We start from the raw sequence: 18364 nt of genomic DNA, 5'->3' as shown, positions 1-18364 counted from the left end.
TAATATGAAAGAAAATTCACTAATATAACGTTAACCAATGAGAGTCGTCCGTTTAAATCGTTCGCCAATCAAACTTGGTTTGTCTCTTCTCTAAAATCTTGCCACTATAAACTTGGTACGAGCTATATGTCTATGGTACGAGCTCCTGCAGCTGTCGTGTTGCACTATGGGACGTTGGGTTGTGCTTCGCTCCAATACAAGATGGCTGACACTTGTTAGTAGTGTATTTTCGTTTTATCGAATGTGTATTTTATAAAAAAATCAGTGCCTTCGTATTCACGTATGGTGCGTGCATGTTTGTACAACTAGTACAGAAGTGCTCTTTCTTTTTTTACCAAATAGTTCCCTTATCATGTATTATCAAAAGATATCAAAATGTGCCGTGAAAGTGCTAGAGGCAGAATAATTACCCGTCACCAGCCATATTCATATGTGTTCTTTTGTTATGACAATTGTGATATAATTCTTGTGGAATATAGTGCCAAGGTGAAGTGATATCTCGCTTTGTTGCGCTTCTATTCCATCACTAGTGTTTTGTACAAGATTCGTTCCACTACAAAATAGATTAAATGAAAGGTATGTATGTATTTGATCTATCTTCGGTACGCCTATTCACGAGATATTCTTGAAACCGTATATTCGTGTATTTTCTCTTTTTTCGATTGTCTTTTTCTATAGCTCCTTGTGCTTACAAAGTATAAGAACCGACTGACCTATTAACCTGTTATATCGATTAACGTGATGTCATATATGGTTTCTTAGCTTTTCTTTGACATATTCTTTCAATTTTAGTTGCTGTCATTGTTTTATAATTTCTTAGAATCGTATAATTTCCAATTGACGGCCCTTTAACGATCATCAATGACTGTTGCGATGTATTACTGAAATAAACCCTCGATTTTTAACATTGCTTTAATATAATTCTTATCCGCGTAATTCTATTGTTTACGATACCTCAACATAAAAAGTCTTACAGTTCAGGGACGAGAATAAGCAAACTAAGTATGGCAGTAACATTAGTAATGAAATTTAATCATAGTGCGTTGTTAGAAGAAAAATATTTCGGTTTAATTTGATGTTTTATGAAACTTTGTTTATTTTATTCTTAACATGATTTTTGGCAGGAATAAATATATAGAAAATTTTGGAATCTGCATTTTCTGTTTATTCTACTTAAATTAAATATAATGATCTATATACTAACTTTAATATTGCATTTTATGCAAATGTTTCACTTTTTTGAGGAGTAATATTTCGTTTATAATGTATAGACGACATTTAAGAAAGAAATATTTTATATTAAATTTTTATAAGTACCAAAAAAACAACAAAATTTATCACAAATTAAATATTTATTATAATCGTTCGTTATGAAAAAGTGATTTAATAAGTTGGTGATCTTGATAGTACATTGTTAACAAGAAAAAAAAAGTTCAGAATGTCATTACTGCGCACGATTCGTTCAAAATTCGTCGTAAGAGAATTCGGCTCATGTTTTGCACAAAACATGTGTGTAAATTACCAATATGATATCGAAGTTACTACTAAACCGACCTTACGATAAATTGATGTGATGTATCATCAAGTTTAAATAAAAAATTGAAAATTTTCGATGACTATATTTGCTATTTATGACGAATACTTTTAAGATGTACTACGATATAATATAATTTAATAAGTAATTTATAAGATTTTTATTCCTCGGTTTTTATCTTTCATGGTAATTTTAATTATATGATGATTTTATGGTAATTTCCTATGCAACTATTACAAAAAAATTAATTTTCGTTTCTCGCATTACGACAAGTATAACTCATTGTAATTATTTTGAAATATTATTTTTAAAATCTATATAATGTTCTATATTATATTCTGAGTTCTTGTTTTATTATCATAGCTTATTATTTATTAACGTGATATTTGATTTTTTAAAATGTAAATTATGGTGTATAATATCACATAATTTACGACTAACTCAATTAAATTACGAGTTGTAATAATTGCAGTTACTTTCTTTAATGAGGTATAAAATTATTTACAGATTACCATAAGTTCCATTAGATATTTAGAAGAATTTGTGGGCAAAAGAATAAAATCGCGTTGAAATGTTCTCGTCCTTAATTTAAACTAGGCATCGAGTGCATTAACTTCTTTGAACACTATGTTATATTACGGTATATCACTTATACAGAATTAATTATCATTTAATTTTCAGTAATGTTATACCGTTTCATACTTAGGCATTTATAGAAAACCTTTTTTCTTTTTAGTCGGATGTGCTTTAAACATTTTTTTATTATTTTACATAATGATCGATATCGTGGAACAAAAACAAAGAATAAAAAGCTTTTTTCTGAAAATGTAACGAGAAAATTCACGAAATCAAATATAAAATAATTTTCATGCTAATGAAATCAATTTGCTTACTTTTAGCATGATAATAATATTTGCCGGAGCAATAAACAAATTATTTGTATAAAAAATCTAAATCTATTCGTTAGCAAAGAAGCAATTATTATTCTATTGTTTACGTTCTATTAAACTAGCTTCAGTAGTTATAATGATCGAACTATAAAGGAGCATAATATGAAAATTTATGCTCAACGATCTTATTAATGAGAACTGACAAATCATTAAATCTTCAAAACTGTATTTGTGGTACCATTGAGTTATTTGTTTATTAGAAGTTAATTAATTACACGCATTTTCTGTCAAAAGAAACGATACGATTCCCTATCAGTATATAAACTGAAATGTCGTATACAGTTTTATTTTATTTGTCTTCACTGGACAAATTTCAGTGGGACGTGTTCTTAAAATATTTCAGTCGGATAAGGGTTAAATATGCATCTAGTAGGCCAGTCTTGTGCTATTTCAAGAATAACAAGTATATAATAACATCGAATATGTCCTGATGTGATTATCGATCTTCTATAGGAAAACAATTTATTATTGAAAAAGAAAAAATGGATAAAGTATTGGATTCTAGAGATCTATCTGTAAGAATACAAGTGTAATAAACATCTCGATATAAAAGTTCTCTTTTAAAGAATTACGATGTGCACAAAGCGAATCGTTAACTCTTCCCAATCGTGCTTCACCAATAATTCGATAAATTTTTATAGTCATAACTATATAATTATCATAGTTATTAGAATCTTCTAGAATTATTATTTACAATTAATTGTCTTTACTGCTGAAAGTACGAATAAATCTTGTAAAAGTTGAGTACTTCTTAGAAGACACGTTTTCTATATACGATACTTTTGTATGTAATAAATATTATGTAGAAATTTAATTCTTTGATTGTTTTTTTTTTTAAATAAGATAAACAGAAAAGGTATTTTTTTAATAAGATTTTATTGAGCGCGTTAGTTATTTCTAAAAAGCATCTTATATTACTAAAGAATTAAATAACGATTCATTTTTTCAATTTTAAATTGTTTCATTACTTTAGGTTTTATTATATGACAATTGAAAATCGTACAACACATAAATTCGGGATATTGATGGACGACGCAGTAATAATAATAATTAAACAGGGATGTAAAATATATATGATTATAAGCTCGAGAAAGTACACAGCAACGATAGACATAATCCCGTTGATAAGGGGACATGATTATTTATTAGCTTCGTACGCCGTAAATGATCAAATATCCTGCATTCGTTAAGGAACAATTACTCTTCAAAATATAGCAGTTGTTTTATTTCAGATACATACCCGCTTTTTAAATCATGATCTGTTAATTATATCAAAATATTTTGTATTCGACAAATTTGTTTGTCATTGTATTTTAGACGATTTTACAGATTTTATTCAATTTGTTTGTAAATCAGTAGAATAAATTTATAGAATTTTATATATTAGATAATTTCCATATTTTATCGATTTTGCATTGAGATAATGTTGCAATTAAAAAGATTACGATCCAATGATTACGTAACTTCCATAGAAAGAATTAAGTTCAAAGAGCAGATTTTCGGACTTGAAAAAATTCTGGTGGAAAGAAAATTTTCTTACATGTTAAATTATTAAACACTGAAAGTTTCCTTATGTTTTCTTTTATTGTTTTCTCCAAAAAATCTTAATCCTCAAATAGTCGACCATCTACAATATTTATTAACCTTATGTAATAGTAAATCTTATTATTTGTTATTTTAATTTCGTCCATTCAATATCTAAGGATAGAATATTAATTATCACTATAACATATACAACATTCTCTTTATCATTCTTCTAAAACCAAAACTTAATATCAACATTAATAGTTCTATTCATTTAAAATCCATCTCTGTAATATTACATTTGTCGTGACTTAACATTTTATTTCTGTAATATTATAATAATATGTAACTGGATTGCATATATATACAATCTCTTATTATTAATACAAAACTATCATTTTTTCCAAAAAAATCTTCTTTATTACATTTCTATAAACATTTATATAACGAACTAAAAAAAATATTGTCGCATCTTGCTAAAATGAAGTGAACTCTTAAGGGGTTAAAAACACGGTAAAACTCGTATTCCTACCTCTGCTGTTTAAAAGGGTCTACGAAATCGATGTTTCCCATCAACTGTATTTTCTCCCTACTTTTCTGCTCTTCGCGCAGAAGCTTTATTTTTCTCGTAGTAATTGTTCGAGTCGCAGAAAGAAAGAGAATAATTGAAAAAAAGCAATAGTTTATCGAATGACGATTATTCGACTTTCGGAAAGTTGTTAATATTATTTCATTTTGGTTGCAGGTCATACAGTCGTGCTGCAGCTGGGGCAGAGGTGAGGGGAGGCCAGGCGGAGATCGAAGAAGGGATGAATGGAACGGCGGCGTTGCGACGCAGCGTCGGGGGTGGCGGAGGCGCCGCCGGGGGTGGGACCGTCGAACCAGCACCCGTTGCCACCCTCGTCGTCTACAAGGACGAGGCCGGATACGGGATGAAAGTCTCCGGTGATAACCCTGTCTATGTTCAATCTGTGAAGGAAGGTGTGTTGTTGGAGTTTTAACATTTGCATATAGCCAGTTTTTCGTTTTTAAAAAAGAACAGTTTAGAAATATGTTAATACATTGGATTATAATAATCATGACAGAATCGATTTCACTGGTGGTTTTAACAAAAGGGTTTAGGGATATATTACATATGTTGATCGAAATAGATGGTGGAAATTATACTGGCAGAATATATTGAGTATTTTTAGTGAATATTTTAAATAATGATGTGCAAGATATGAACCAGTGGAGCTATTATTATAATATACTGAATTTATATTATTTATTATATTTTGTTTCGAAAATTTTAATAAATTATGCAAGTTTAATTTGGTTTAAATATTAGAGCGAATTTAGTGTCCTTAATTTTGTTATTATGTTTCTGGTATTTTGTTGAATCTTATATTTACATATTCAATGTATATGTTACTGTTTTTGGTAATGCATTATGTATTTCTTAACGCATTTTGTATACATTAATAGCTAAACTGTTTAAAAAAGTAGTCATTTTTATTGTTCAGAACAACGTATTATCATCTTCTTTTAATTACATTTAATTTATTAATTGTATTTATTTAATTGTAACAGTAAGTTCATACAATACTGATGTTACAAGTTAGTAGTGTATTAATAGTACAAGTGCTACTACTACTGAGTAATATAAAGTGATGACATTTCATTGAGTTATGTTCAGATACTTAACACATTTAGCACTAAAATTAATTTATTTAATTAATGGGATGTAAGACAATTTAGGCTACCTTTAAACCAACATTGTAATGTATGTTTTCACGATAAAAATTTTATCTTTTAAAAAATACTATCAACTTATTTATAAATAACATAATATAAAATCTGTGTCGATGCACAAAATTTATAATGGTTCACATACAAAATTATTTTTGCATCATATCTGTATTTGTATCAAAAAATTATTCAATCTTTATTTTAAATATTGTCCGTAAATTGTAAAAAGTGATAAAAGTTAAGCTGTAATTTTGGTTAAGAAAATGGTTATTAAATTGTTCGCAAATTTTTCTAATACTTAAATGTCTCGATAAAGAAAAGAGTTAAAAGCAAACAATGATATATTGTAGGCGGTGCAGCCGCGAGAGCTGGCCTTCACGCGGGCGACAAAATCATCAAGGTGAGCCTATTTCGAATTTACGTTATCGCTAAGTAACACTAACTAAGATATTTCCACTGAAATTATCGATCGAATGTAAATTATGAATCAAAATATTTATTTTTGAAAATTTAAACGATCAATAAACGCATACCATGTGTGAATTTAAATTACTTGCGTCTATAAAATGTGTATTTGCTGCGATATATTTTCACTATTTATAACCATGATTGGTATTTCCAGGTTAACGGCGTGAATGTAATGCAGTCCACGCATACGGATGTTGTACAGCTCATAAAGTGTAAGTTTACATACTTTCTTTCTTTTCTACGACCTCTTTTTTGTTCTTTCTCTTTTATTTCCAAGACGTGGGTACGTTATTTGGCAGCGAAACGGAATAAATGTTTCTCTGTGAAGAGACCGACATATTATAGAATCGGACACTATCTAAATGTTAAAACATTTCAAAGTACTTTTCATTATCAATAGCGGAAAGTATTAATTCCGTTATAGAGAGATTTAGAAAGATCTCGGTTTTGTACCAAATGATATTCATTATCTTTTATTGCTTAATATAATTAAAATTTGATCGCTTAATATTTTATTAATAGCAATATCATTTCCTATTCTAGTTTTCCTTTATATACTCACGAATACAAAGGGGAAGAACATTTTTTCTCCATGATAGGATTTTCCCGTCGATTGAGCATTTTTACGTAGTCAGTCTAGTAAACTTGTAATATAAACACATATGGGGTAGTTCATACTTTCTAAGGTATTCTTATGTGTCGTTGATCATCACAAGGGGTGCGCATAATTCAATCTAGCTTAGTATAGGCCAGGTCATTGACCTGTATTTTATAAAAATAGATAAAATACTTAGATATTATGTTTGAAAAGAATTATCTTCAAAGTAACAAATTGAGATAGAAGAGTAAAATGGTTAATTATTTTTAGATAATAAAAGCATCTTGTATTTAGAATATTAATTAGATATTAAAAGAAAGAAATGTAAATTGAATAAATCGTTGTATATCTAATAGAACTATAATTGATATCTTATTGATATAAATGATTCTCTGAACAAGATTAAACTGCAATTTAATTTTATTGAATTATATTACGATTCATTTAGTCTAGCTCTCACAAAATTCTGTTCAATTAAGCGAAATCGAGTAAAAGTAGAGTCAAACCTCATATTGCTTTTCAATATTTTTTGTTTTTCCACACTCAAACTGGTGCTTGATCAAAACCTGTCAGGGTATATTCCATGTCTGGAAAGCTTTTATCGAAATTGATCCGTAAAGTTCATCGATTTGAGCGGGCAATGCAATTTAATTTAAAGCTGTATCACAGGCATTGCGTAAAAAAAGAAGGAAGCGGAGGCTTGCGAAAGGAAGTTCATTCTACGTGTAGTTAGGATAATCAACGTTTGAGTATGCGAAACTCCAACGAGCAATCTGTCTCTGTCTTTCCTATAAATTAAAGCGAGTATCTAGAGAGATATGCCAAGTGCAGTGATGCATGACCAACGTTTATATATTACAAAAAATCTACAAAAAAGAGTTAAGTTTGTTTGTTGTATTTGAGAAAAGAGACATTTATAAAGATCACGAATGATTGTCGGTGATTTTATCTTGGATATACCGACGTCAACGAAGCTTCTGTGGCGACGTTTCCAGTGATGTAAGCATGCGAGTTTATAGCGGTGACGGTTGGTTCATAGAGTCTATCTTCCTCCTCCTAACAATTCAGGTACAACACAATGACTATAAACGTGTCTTTTCCATCGTAGTTTTAACTGTGCTGTAATCCTACAAAATTCTATTACGTTTCAGGCATAACGCGTGAACGAAATGAAACGAGAGTTGTTTCAGGTTGCGTTATTCCCTCTTATTTTATCATGTTGCGATTAGTTTCTCGAGATACTGAAATAAAATACATTTCTTTGCGTAGAAAGCAAATAGTTTTCCTTTTATGTCGTGTTCATTTGTATATTTGTATTCACTCTGTAATCATTATTCCTAGCTAATAATTCAAAAGTAAAATAAATAATTAGAGAGTTGTAAAAGAGTTTGTAACATGTAAAAGATTTTGAAACCGGATGCAATATGTCGCGTAATCTAACACTTTTTGAATGTGAGATGGTGTTGTGTATTCAAATCTAATAACTTTCCAAAGTACGCTAACTGTCCTACTTAATCATTTCATAAGGCAACAACTCTTACACGTATTCAGATTTCGCTAGACTCATGAATATTTAAAATCGATTCAACACAAACATTTTTCAACAAATACAATAAATATCTCATTTGCATACCAAGTCATAACAGTATACCAAAGTTGGCGAAGTTTTTCCCTGTAATAAACGCACTTCTAAAGATGTATCGGTAAAATAATTTGGATTTGGAAATTAGAAAACTTGCAGATGTTCAGCATGAGAATTACCGAGAACAAACAGGGTATAGACTAGTATGAGTATTTTAACTGGAATTAACCGTGTTAGAACGTTTTACTGGTTGAAGTAACTTTTGTCTTGTGAAAATAAATAAAGATAGTTTTATGAGGAAAGGCGTTCATGTGCAGAATACGAGAAGATCCTTAACTGACCGTTAAATCACTGCCATTTACAGCTGAGTCAATCTTTCCTTCGGGATTTTCCAAATCATTATGCTAATTTGTATAACGTTTCAAGTACTCAATCATACAGAAAAATAGAAAGAAATATCATCTTAATTTTACCAGATATAAAGTTTATATAAAGTTTCAGGAAAATTCTAATCTTTTAAGAAGAAAATCTTGTATCATAAACTTTTTTTTATTTTATAGATTAAAGTTCTTGGGTTAAGAAATTTGATTATTAGATGTAAAAGGAAATTATGTACTTCCTTATCGTAAACAAAACGTATCTTCATTCATAAAATTTGAAATGTTTTCTATAAAAAATTGTCTAGAAAAATAATTTAAACTAAAAATAACTACAGCAATACCTTGTAATAAAAGACAAAAAGTAAACTTTGCTGAAAAACAAAACACACACGTAGGAGATTTCCATCGTTACGATAGGAAAACATCCGTAGGTCTATTTCCTAGTAATCCCCAGTTATCGAAATTTTTACGTTGCAAAAACGAATTATAGTATTAAAGTGGGTTTACCGAGGTGTTATAGCATATAGTCAAATGACGAGATCTGGTCATATATCGAGGATTAGTCGTATACGCGCGTGTAAACATAAGAATCTCGTCATTCATATTAATACACGTACCTGGGGCCAAGTTTCTCGGTACGAATGTCTTTACTGCTCCACGTATCGCCTCGGTCATCGCCAATCGTTTTACGCAGTTTTGCAGACGACACGGTTCTCGATGCGCGTGATATCTCTCCGTGAAACTGTACATTCTCGAATCGCTGATACCAAAATTTCATTGAAAGATCGATTTACCGGTTTGAACGTGTTTGTTCTCGTCGACGTTGTGTATCTATATGAAGACGCGAACCACGTATGACCTCAGGCAAGCTTGGAAGAAAGCTCGTGCGAAAGCATACTCTGGTATTTTCAGCTTCTTCTGAAACGTTTACGTTCATGTTCGCAATTATGTAATTTTACCGTTAGGACACGGATTATTGTTCGTTGGAATTTTACTTATTTCTCGTACGATCATTTGTGATTCCTTTGTATCAGAGAAACACGAAATTGCATCCGTTACAAACTGTGTAAAGTTGCAGGTTCCTCGAGTAATATATATATTCTCTGATTCCATAAAAATGCAAATATTTGGCAAGTTGTGCATATTTTCGGAGTGCTTATTTAGGCAACAACTTTGAGGAAGAGATATCACGATACACTCGCGTTTTCGAAATCCAATTCCGTCGTTGCGGAGTTGTATATCGGATTTGAGATTTTGATGTCGGTTTTGTTAATTAATTTTCTGATACGGATATGCATTTCCAGAATTAGAAAAATATAATGACGTCATACGTCTCAGCTGAGCGTAAGAATGAGTCATTGACGGCGTAAGCAGAGACTAGATTTATAGTTAGTTTTATATAAACATTCTATTCATGATAAATGTATTTTGTTTACATTTTTATTCGCTATTACGATTTTTTTTGTCTGATAAGAGATCTGGGAATTCTTTTATATTCTGTTTGGATAATTTTATATAATTTTATAATTTTATATTCTGTTTACAAACTATATATATATACTCATTGAAGAATATTTTAATTATAGCCACGACCAAGATTACTTTCAATTCTTTGCTTACAAGCTTGCTATATGACATTACGATTTTTTAATGAACATCTGGTTGTCGCAATATCGTATGCAGGACCTGTATTTTTCAGATTACTTATCAGATATTGCGTATCAACGATCGTATGATCATACATATATACAAATAATTAAAAAAAAAAAACACGCAATTTGCATTAAACATAAAGGCATATCAAAATCTTAAAATCAGTATAATACAATATTACTGATGATTTCAATTGATCAATTTTCCTAATTACGTAGTATTTAGTGTACACAGATTATCCATAGAAAACATTTAGTAGTCGAGAGAAATCTAAATTGTTGTGAAAGAAAATACAAGTACTGACTGTTCGAGCAACTCTCAAAAGAAAGGTGGAGGGTCAAACGCGGGGGAAGGACCGGCGGAGGTATGCGAAAGGTGACTAATCATCGTCCTTGAACCCTTGTTGCAGCTTCGACGCAGGTGGTACTGACGGTACAGCAGAAGCCAGTTGCAACGAATAGTGCGACAACGACGGCCACAGGGCTACAAGTTGGTTTGGCGGGTGGACACCAGCGACCAGTTAGTTTATCAGCCGGTACCACGATGGTATCACCCTCGCAACCGGCGACTTCCTTACTCAGGGCGTCGACTGCTCCAGCGACCGGTGCACCGTGTAATGCACGTATTACGGGACCTCAACCCGTTGATGTAAGTCGATATTTTTTGCTTTATTTATGAAGGGATTTATAAATTGAATTCAATAGCTTTTTAATATAATAAAAGTATAATATAATACAAATGCTTTTCTTATATTTTAGCATGAGAAAAAACGGCAATTGGAAACTCAGCGCGTTCATACATTCCAGCTTATGTTGGAGAAAGAACAAAGTTACGTTGATAAGCTTCGCAGCGAACTCGCGAAAGCTAGTACTGGTAGTAGTAATGTTAATGTTGTAGCACGACAAACAGAACTAGCGGGCGCCGAAAGGAGGGTACGCACTCTTCAGGACCAGTTGGCTGCTATTACAACCAATGAACAGGTATGGTTTTTTAATCTTATGGTATGCTTTAATAATACGTTCAAGTTACTTTGAAAATTTCTAATTATTGCATTAATATCCTGCATTAATTTTATACCAGTAAACTATAATTGTTCATTGTTCATACATATATTACATCATAAATATTATGTTATTATTCATAATCTTATTCATAAAGACGTGAATTCGTTTTAACGCTTATATTCATTAACATTTCTTATGTCCCTATATATTTTATTGTGTCTTGCTTTTATGTCAGTGTTTGACAGTTCCAGTTTATGTTATTCAGTGTATTAAATAGTTGCTCGGCATGATATTATTGAGATGTTTATTTTTATGAATGGAAAGCATAATGATGAGAGTATGAATACAAGTTTAATCATTGATTATTATAGTAGTTCGGTAATCTTTGATATATTTATTAATAGCTTACAGTATATTATGATAAACAACAAGAAATAACAAAGCCTACATTCTGCTTTTATACGTATACTTTTTGAGCTGTATAAATACAACTTTTATACAATGTGTGCTTGTATTACAATTGAAATTTTCAAATGCAGCCATATAGGGATGTATTTAAGCTTTTGCTAACTTTATCTAACCAGCTTTTGTTGTGTCTTACAGCTTTGCTCGTTGGTAACAAACACCTCGTGTTCCCCGGGTTATTATTCACCCTTAAGTAGTAGCAGTGGTGATGTACCACCGCCTCTACCATCTCGTAAATCCTTGTCCATGCAAAGCCTGTCTCCGCCACCATTGCCTCCCAGACCTCCGCCTACTACAAATACGCACCACGTAGCCCAGTTGGAGCTGGAGCGTCATCTGTTGACTCATTTAACGCCCTCAACCACCAGTCATGGCATACCTAACTCTGTAAGTAGTTTAATCGCTAAGTCATTAAATAAATAATTTATATCAATGTATGCATGGTAAAGAGAAGCACCACAGAATCACAATGTGAATACCTTTAACAGATATTTATATATTGGATAATTTATACTTTTATGTTTCAAAATATATTTTATAAATATCATTCCGATTAAATTTCATATCATTTAATACATCTATCACAATTATGTTAAATAATAATTAAGTACCTATGTTATAATAATACTTTGTTTTGCTTCTTTTGCAAATACCTTATGTGTAATTTCATCAAAAACTTATGACAAATATTACATTTCAGAAGCTGTGCTTGTTCATTGAAGTGTTGCTTGAGTAATATATTTTATTAAGTAATGTATTTTAAGTATGTTTGTGATATGTATTGAAATATACTTTATGTGACCTAAGAAAAATTTATGGTTATGCAGTATGTACCTTTAAACATCGTCTGTTAAGTATATGTTTTATTTCATTTACTGTGATTGCAGTGTTTAGCAATTCTTATGGTGTGTGGTATGAAATGCATATAGTACAATTTTATAGTATTTTTGCATAATGAATCACTCAATATTCTAGTTTATTCTTGTATTTAATTTACTGATATAATGTTCTGATTATCTATTATTTAATAAATAAGTATTTAATTTCCTTATAGCTTTCACAGGGTGCAAACTTGGGTTCTTCAAATTCACTTAATAAACATCAACGGACGAAATCCAGTCCAGAACAATTGGGAACAACAAGTATTTCTCCATCAGAAGCTAGTAGACGTTTAATAGCATCAGAGTCAATGAATGATCTTTCTCCTCCAAGGCATGTAAGGCATAGTGACATTGATATAGATGAATTACCTCATATCACTCCTCCAGGAACTCCACCTCCACCATATCCAGTTGCTAGTCCAGGAAATGATACCTCCAGTTCTACTATTAATGATGTAAGTTTTTAATCAAAAAGCTGAGTTCCTTAAATAATCTGTGAAACTTACCCATGTATTTTTTCTTCTTTAGACAATATTAAATGAAGGTATTCCTGGACTGCCAATATTACAGCAGCCAATTATGTCAATGGAAGACGATGATATGAGTGATCAAGAAGTTGTGAGTTTTATAAATTTCATACATAGTTTTTTGTTTTTAATTTTAAATGAAATCATTCATATGGGTTGATAATTGCTATGTTAATTGTCGTTGTAGGGACAGTTAGAAGATCATGGACCATTCAAATCTTTGTCTCGATTATGGGGACATCATGCACACCTTGCTGTATTTATTAATTATGTTCTGTCAAATAGTGATCCCTCCAGTCTGGTAAGTATTACGCGATATATAGTGATAATGTCTTCGAATATTGAATTTTATTACTCAAAGTCATTTTAAATTATTCATATTATTTTAGTTGTTCTACTTAGTAACGGATCTGTACAAAGAAGGCAATGCAAAAGAAATGAGGAAGTGGGCATATGAAATTCATTCTAGTTTTTTAGTACCTGGTGCAGTAAGTAATTTGAAAAAGATATCTTTTTTCTCTTGAATATATGGGGACCGTATTTAACTCAAAACTGTTTTATATATAGCCTCTCCGTCTGCATAATGTAGACGAAAATGTAGCACATGAAATAGACGACGTTCTTTTAAAGGAATCTGATAAGGAAGAGATTCTACGAAAAGTATGTGTTATGCAAAAGTATATACGCATTGTTTGCTGGATATGATTATATAAAATATTGTATTCTTGGCAGATATTCTGGAAAGCTCGTACACGTGCAAAAGACGAGCTAAACGGGCAACTTGCAGACTTTCAACAAAAGAGAACTGCTGGATTAGGTACGTTATTTGGTCCAAGCGACGCTCAGTTGGATGAAAGTGCATCTGATAAGGCGCGAGAAACAAAAATCATAGAAACATACCTCTTACCCAAAATGGAGCCTTATTTGTAAGTTCATTAACAAAAAAAATATACATAGTTTTAATTCTTAACATGTCATGGCATATAGCGTTACATTATTATTTATATAATGTTTCAGAGAAGATATTGAAAAAGAACACGTAGATTTGCGACAATTCACAACAGCAGCTGGTTTGGCAACAATATTAACAAAAATTTTTCAAGTTCGATCAGTATCACTTGACCGAGTACCTACTTTTGTCGCAAAAGATAAGTCAAATCTCAAAGTCCGCCTGCTTACAGGAAAAACAAGAAAAATGACAATCAGAGGACATCATTTTGTAGCTCATCAATACTTTACTATTACTTACTGTAATCATTGTCAACTTATCATTGGTGGAATTGGACCTCAAGGATATTTATGTAGTGGTGTGTAAATTTATATAGATATTACTAAATTAAAAATTAGAAAATATAAATTTGAGATCACGTGTGAATATCGACACAATTAAAAATCGAAGCAACTTTTCCATTTTGTTACAGATTGTTCTCTAAGTGTTCATCGTCAATGTGTTCGAGTAGTAGAAGAAAATTGTCCTGGACCATTGGTTAGAAAGGAAAGAGGCAATGATCGTATAAGCAAATTGATGGAGCGTATCAGGCCTGAAAGGAAACCACCATCATCACACCATCATCATCCTCAAAATCACATGCTTCATGGTAAATAATTCGAATTTTACATTACACTCTATGACTTAGAAATATTTGTTGTACTGCTTCCCTTCTATGTATATCGTAAATAAAATGTACAAATGTGAATTCTGTAGGCTTCTTTGTCTTTTAATAGTTTATTTTTATAATATAGAATATTTTATTGTTACAGACAAGATTAAAAGGAGCGAAGAAGATACTGGTACATTGACTGATGGTGAAAATGGTAAGTTTGCTACTTGCATTAAACTATTAAATGAAATAATATTAGAAAAATATACTTTTAACTGCAGTAATAGTATAAAACAATGGAATTTGTAACTACATACGCCATTGCGTTAACGTTGTGATTTATTGTTTAATCATTTATTGTTTGTTGTCTACAAAGTTTTCGTAGCTATATTTTGTTCCAAACAAAGGAAATAAATTTTGATATTTTATATCTCCTGGTATACAATAATATATTTATTACTTTATTTTTAAATATATGATGATATACTAAAATTTTTTAAATCTCATGATAGTCAAATTTATTAATTCATAGAAAATCGACAATAAATCTTTTTTTTTCATATTATATATAAAATAAGAATATGTCTATATTAATCAGTTAATTCATTACGTAGCATGATAACTTGCCAAATGCTATTAATTTTAGTGTATTTCTCAGAACAAAATCTATATTTTGCACCGCACACAATGCACCATAAATAATTTTGTGCTGCCAAATACAAGTATACGTACTTTGTTCAGAGTGACAAAATACAAATAAATTCAACTTTTCGTTAAACATACATTTTCCATGACGATAATATCTATATCAATTCACAATGTTTTGTTGTACATCATACTGTCGTTGCAACTTACAATTACGTATGCTTGTTTAACTATGTAAGTGTGATGCCTATATATTTTTCTTCCTTTTTGTTAATGTTATCCGTTATCTCGTAGTTTACTGTCTTCATTTCGAATGAGGCGTTCTTTGACGAACGTAGGTCACACGTCAGCCATTGTTAGGATTGTTTGTCTCGTCGGGAGCACTTAACATTTATTGTAAATTAATGATAACTCTCATTCTCTTTCATTAAAAAATAATTTAAAGCATATCGTCAATGGTGAAAGAAGTGTAACGAAGTTAGTTGTGCAAAAATTCCCACTTGAAAAATTCGTTAAAAATTGTTTGTCACGACCCTCGATGGTTCTTTATCGACATCCTCTCCTCAGCCTTTTAAATTGATAGTGTGTTGGCTTGATAAAACGTTTTCGTGAATATATGCAAGTTTTGTAAAAATACATCGATTCGCTATAAAAATATCAAGGATTATTCCACGTTTCTAGTGACGATTTTATCGAAAGTAGTAATTATTTTACGTAATGTTATGCATATTAATAACAATATTTTCGTGTTCTTTAATATTTGTACAATCGTTTAAAACAAAAAATTAAAGAGAAGAGTGTCAATGTTGAAGTACATAATCGATATTTCATATGTTTGAGACGGAGTGTAGGTTTTTATCAAGTTTCGTTGTTACAATAATCGCGTTGTCCGATAAGGAAGTTTCGCAAAACGAATTGTGTTGGTTGTGCTCTGCGCTCTTTTCTACTGAATTTATAAAAGAAAAGAGGAAGGAAGGAAGGACAAAGGAGAGAGGAAACCGCGGAAAGAGGCCTAGAATCATAACCACATAGATTTGTATTTATATACAGGGTGTATAAGCAATTTGCTGTTTGCTTAAAGATAATACGTATAACTATCTTACAAAAACTTTCTGTTGTAAGTTTTCTGAGTTGCACGCATAAATTAAACGAATTACACTTGTAACAGTTCAATTATCATTTTATTAACTTGTTCACTTATTATTTTCTTACTGTTTATATTAATTTTCAAGAATTTTATAATATTTAGAGAACCTTGTACATGTTATCACAATCTATTCCCTGTTAAATACGAATCCGCAAATTTCTCAAAAGTATCCATTCATAAAACCAACGACTACGTATATAAAATTAACGAAAAAGGGTCTCAACAAGCCACAAAGAATTCCACAGCGATCACTTTTCTCATTAACGTTTCTACGCTCGTAACAAACAACGTAAACAAGTAAAACAAAGCTGGGGTCTGGCAAGTAGTATCTCTGGGCGCTGTAAGAGGTAACAGAAGAAAAGTTGAGCAAGAGAGAGTTACCCTTTAAGAGAGACTTTAAGTACATCAATATCTTGAACGTGAAGATCGTCCTTGATGTTCCCCGAGGGTTAGGTCGGAGGGATTTGAAAATCAGAATCACACGCACACCCTGTACATTCGTGAATACACTTACGCGCGAACGTAGTTGTAAAACGAGCGGGGGGGCGGCCTGGTGGGGTCTAACCGGAAACCAACGGCAGTCTCCGAGGAAAAGAAGCGAGAGCGGCTTCAAGGGAAATTAGTGTCAGCTCGGTTGTTGCCGCGAGAAGTAGAGAAACCACCCCGATTATTATTTTCTCGGTGGTGAAACATCGAGGTGTGCACATGGTCGAGGTGCAACAGTTGCGCGATCCCTTGCAGGGGGAACCGGACTGCAACCCTTACCCAACGACCACCAACCCCTCGCCCCTGATCGCTGGCTTTGCTAGCTTCAGGCTTTCCTCGGGAAGATGCAGGAACAGATTCAATCGGAAGCTGATGGGTGACGGTAAAGATGGCGTGAATATCTAATAATTCATTTGGATCGAAGAGCCTCCTCTAGGCGGCGTGTTTTATTGTATTTTTTCTTCTTTTTGATAATTACGTGATGCTAGTGACTAAACATTCTGGTTTTCATTATCGTCGTTTCGATATCATTATCGGAACGTTCATGAGGAAATACGAAGATTACTGAAACAGTAAAGTTTGTGCTGATATGTATTTTTACGCGAATACTATTGTTAAAGATTGTAGCGATAAATTAATTTAAGAAAAGAAAGTAATTATACCGATGTGAATAGAATTTATCAATATAGAAGTTCACTATTTAATATTTGATTATGAGAAGTTATAGCTTGTAACTTTTTAGCGTATGTTGCGTTTCACATTATGATTCATAAACTATTGCAAGGAATCACAGTTCTCAGAATCAATTTTTGAAATAATTAATTAAATAATAACGTATCTACTAAACACGAATGGAGATTCTTCGAATTTCAAATGGATTCTATAATGAATGTTTGGATTCGCGAGAAACGTTAGAAAAATATATCAATCGGAATAGGTTCGATAGTGGTGCGCGAAAAAGTAAGCAAAGACAAAGTTGCAAAGAAAACGAAGCTGAAAACGATCAAGCAGAGAACCGTGGTGCCACACATGAGCAAAGGCTCATTTGCCGGTAAAGTTTGGGAGACTTTTGCCGCTGTGAGAAAGACGCGCGAACCGAACAAAATTATAGAAACAGCTTTGATCGTTGGTTTGGATCGTCTAAATGTATCAACGTGTTGTGAAAACGTGAACGATAGTGTATTCTAC

At 31.7% G+C, this 18364-nt stretch overlaps 1 protein-coding gene across 5 annotated transcripts in view; it reads left to right on the top strand.

The window, feature by feature from the left end:
- Positions 1 to 88: 88 nt before the first annotated feature.
- LOC126918336 (rho guanine nucleotide exchange factor 11) overlaps positions 89 to 18364 on the top strand; it is a 34070-nt gene continuing 15794 nt past the window's right edge. Inside the window, exons 1-16 of one of the 5 annotated variants that reach the window (XR_007711310.1) lie at positions 89 to 576; positions 4754 to 4989; positions 6090 to 6139; positions 6362 to 6419; positions 10830 to 11068; positions 11179 to 11400; positions 12028 to 12276; positions 12944 to 13225; positions 13299 to 13388; positions 13485 to 13598; positions 13687 to 13785; positions 13865 to 13957; positions 14030 to 14223; positions 14315 to 14604; positions 14719 to 14895; positions 15059 to 15112. Coding sequence is in view for 4 of the 5 variants with exons in the window: in XM_050726115.1 (XP_050582072.1) it covers positions 4818 to 4989; positions 6090 to 6139; positions 6362 to 6419; positions 10830 to 11068; positions 11179 to 11400; positions 12028 to 12276; positions 12944 to 13225; positions 13299 to 13388; positions 13485 to 13598; positions 13687 to 13785; positions 13865 to 13957; positions 14030 to 14223; positions 14315 to 14604; positions 14719 to 14895; positions 15059 to 15112 (2383 nt within the window). In the remaining variant the exon portion in view is untranslated. Of the gene's footprint in view, positions 577 to 4753; positions 4990 to 6089; positions 6140 to 6361; positions 6420 to 9462; positions 9670 to 10829; positions 11069 to 11178; positions 11401 to 12027; positions 12277 to 12943; positions 13226 to 13298; positions 13389 to 13484; positions 13599 to 13686; positions 13786 to 13864; positions 13958 to 14029; positions 14224 to 14314; positions 14605 to 14718; positions 14896 to 15058; positions 15113 to 18364 lie in introns of those variants that run through there. The other 4 variants (XM_050726115.1, XM_050726116.1, XM_050726118.1 and 1 more) reach the window with 4 other exon arrangements.

This window comes from Bombus affinis, chromosome 7, assembly GCF_024516045.1.
Source record: "Bombus affinis isolate iyBomAffi1 chromosome 7, iyBomAffi1.2, whole genome shotgun sequence".
NCBI classification, from domain to species: Eukaryota; Metazoa; Arthropoda; class Insecta; order Hymenoptera; family Apidae; genus Bombus; species Bombus affinis.
Note: the sequence above shows the minus strand (reverse complement) of the source record. Positions and strands in the feature narration are given on the sequence as shown.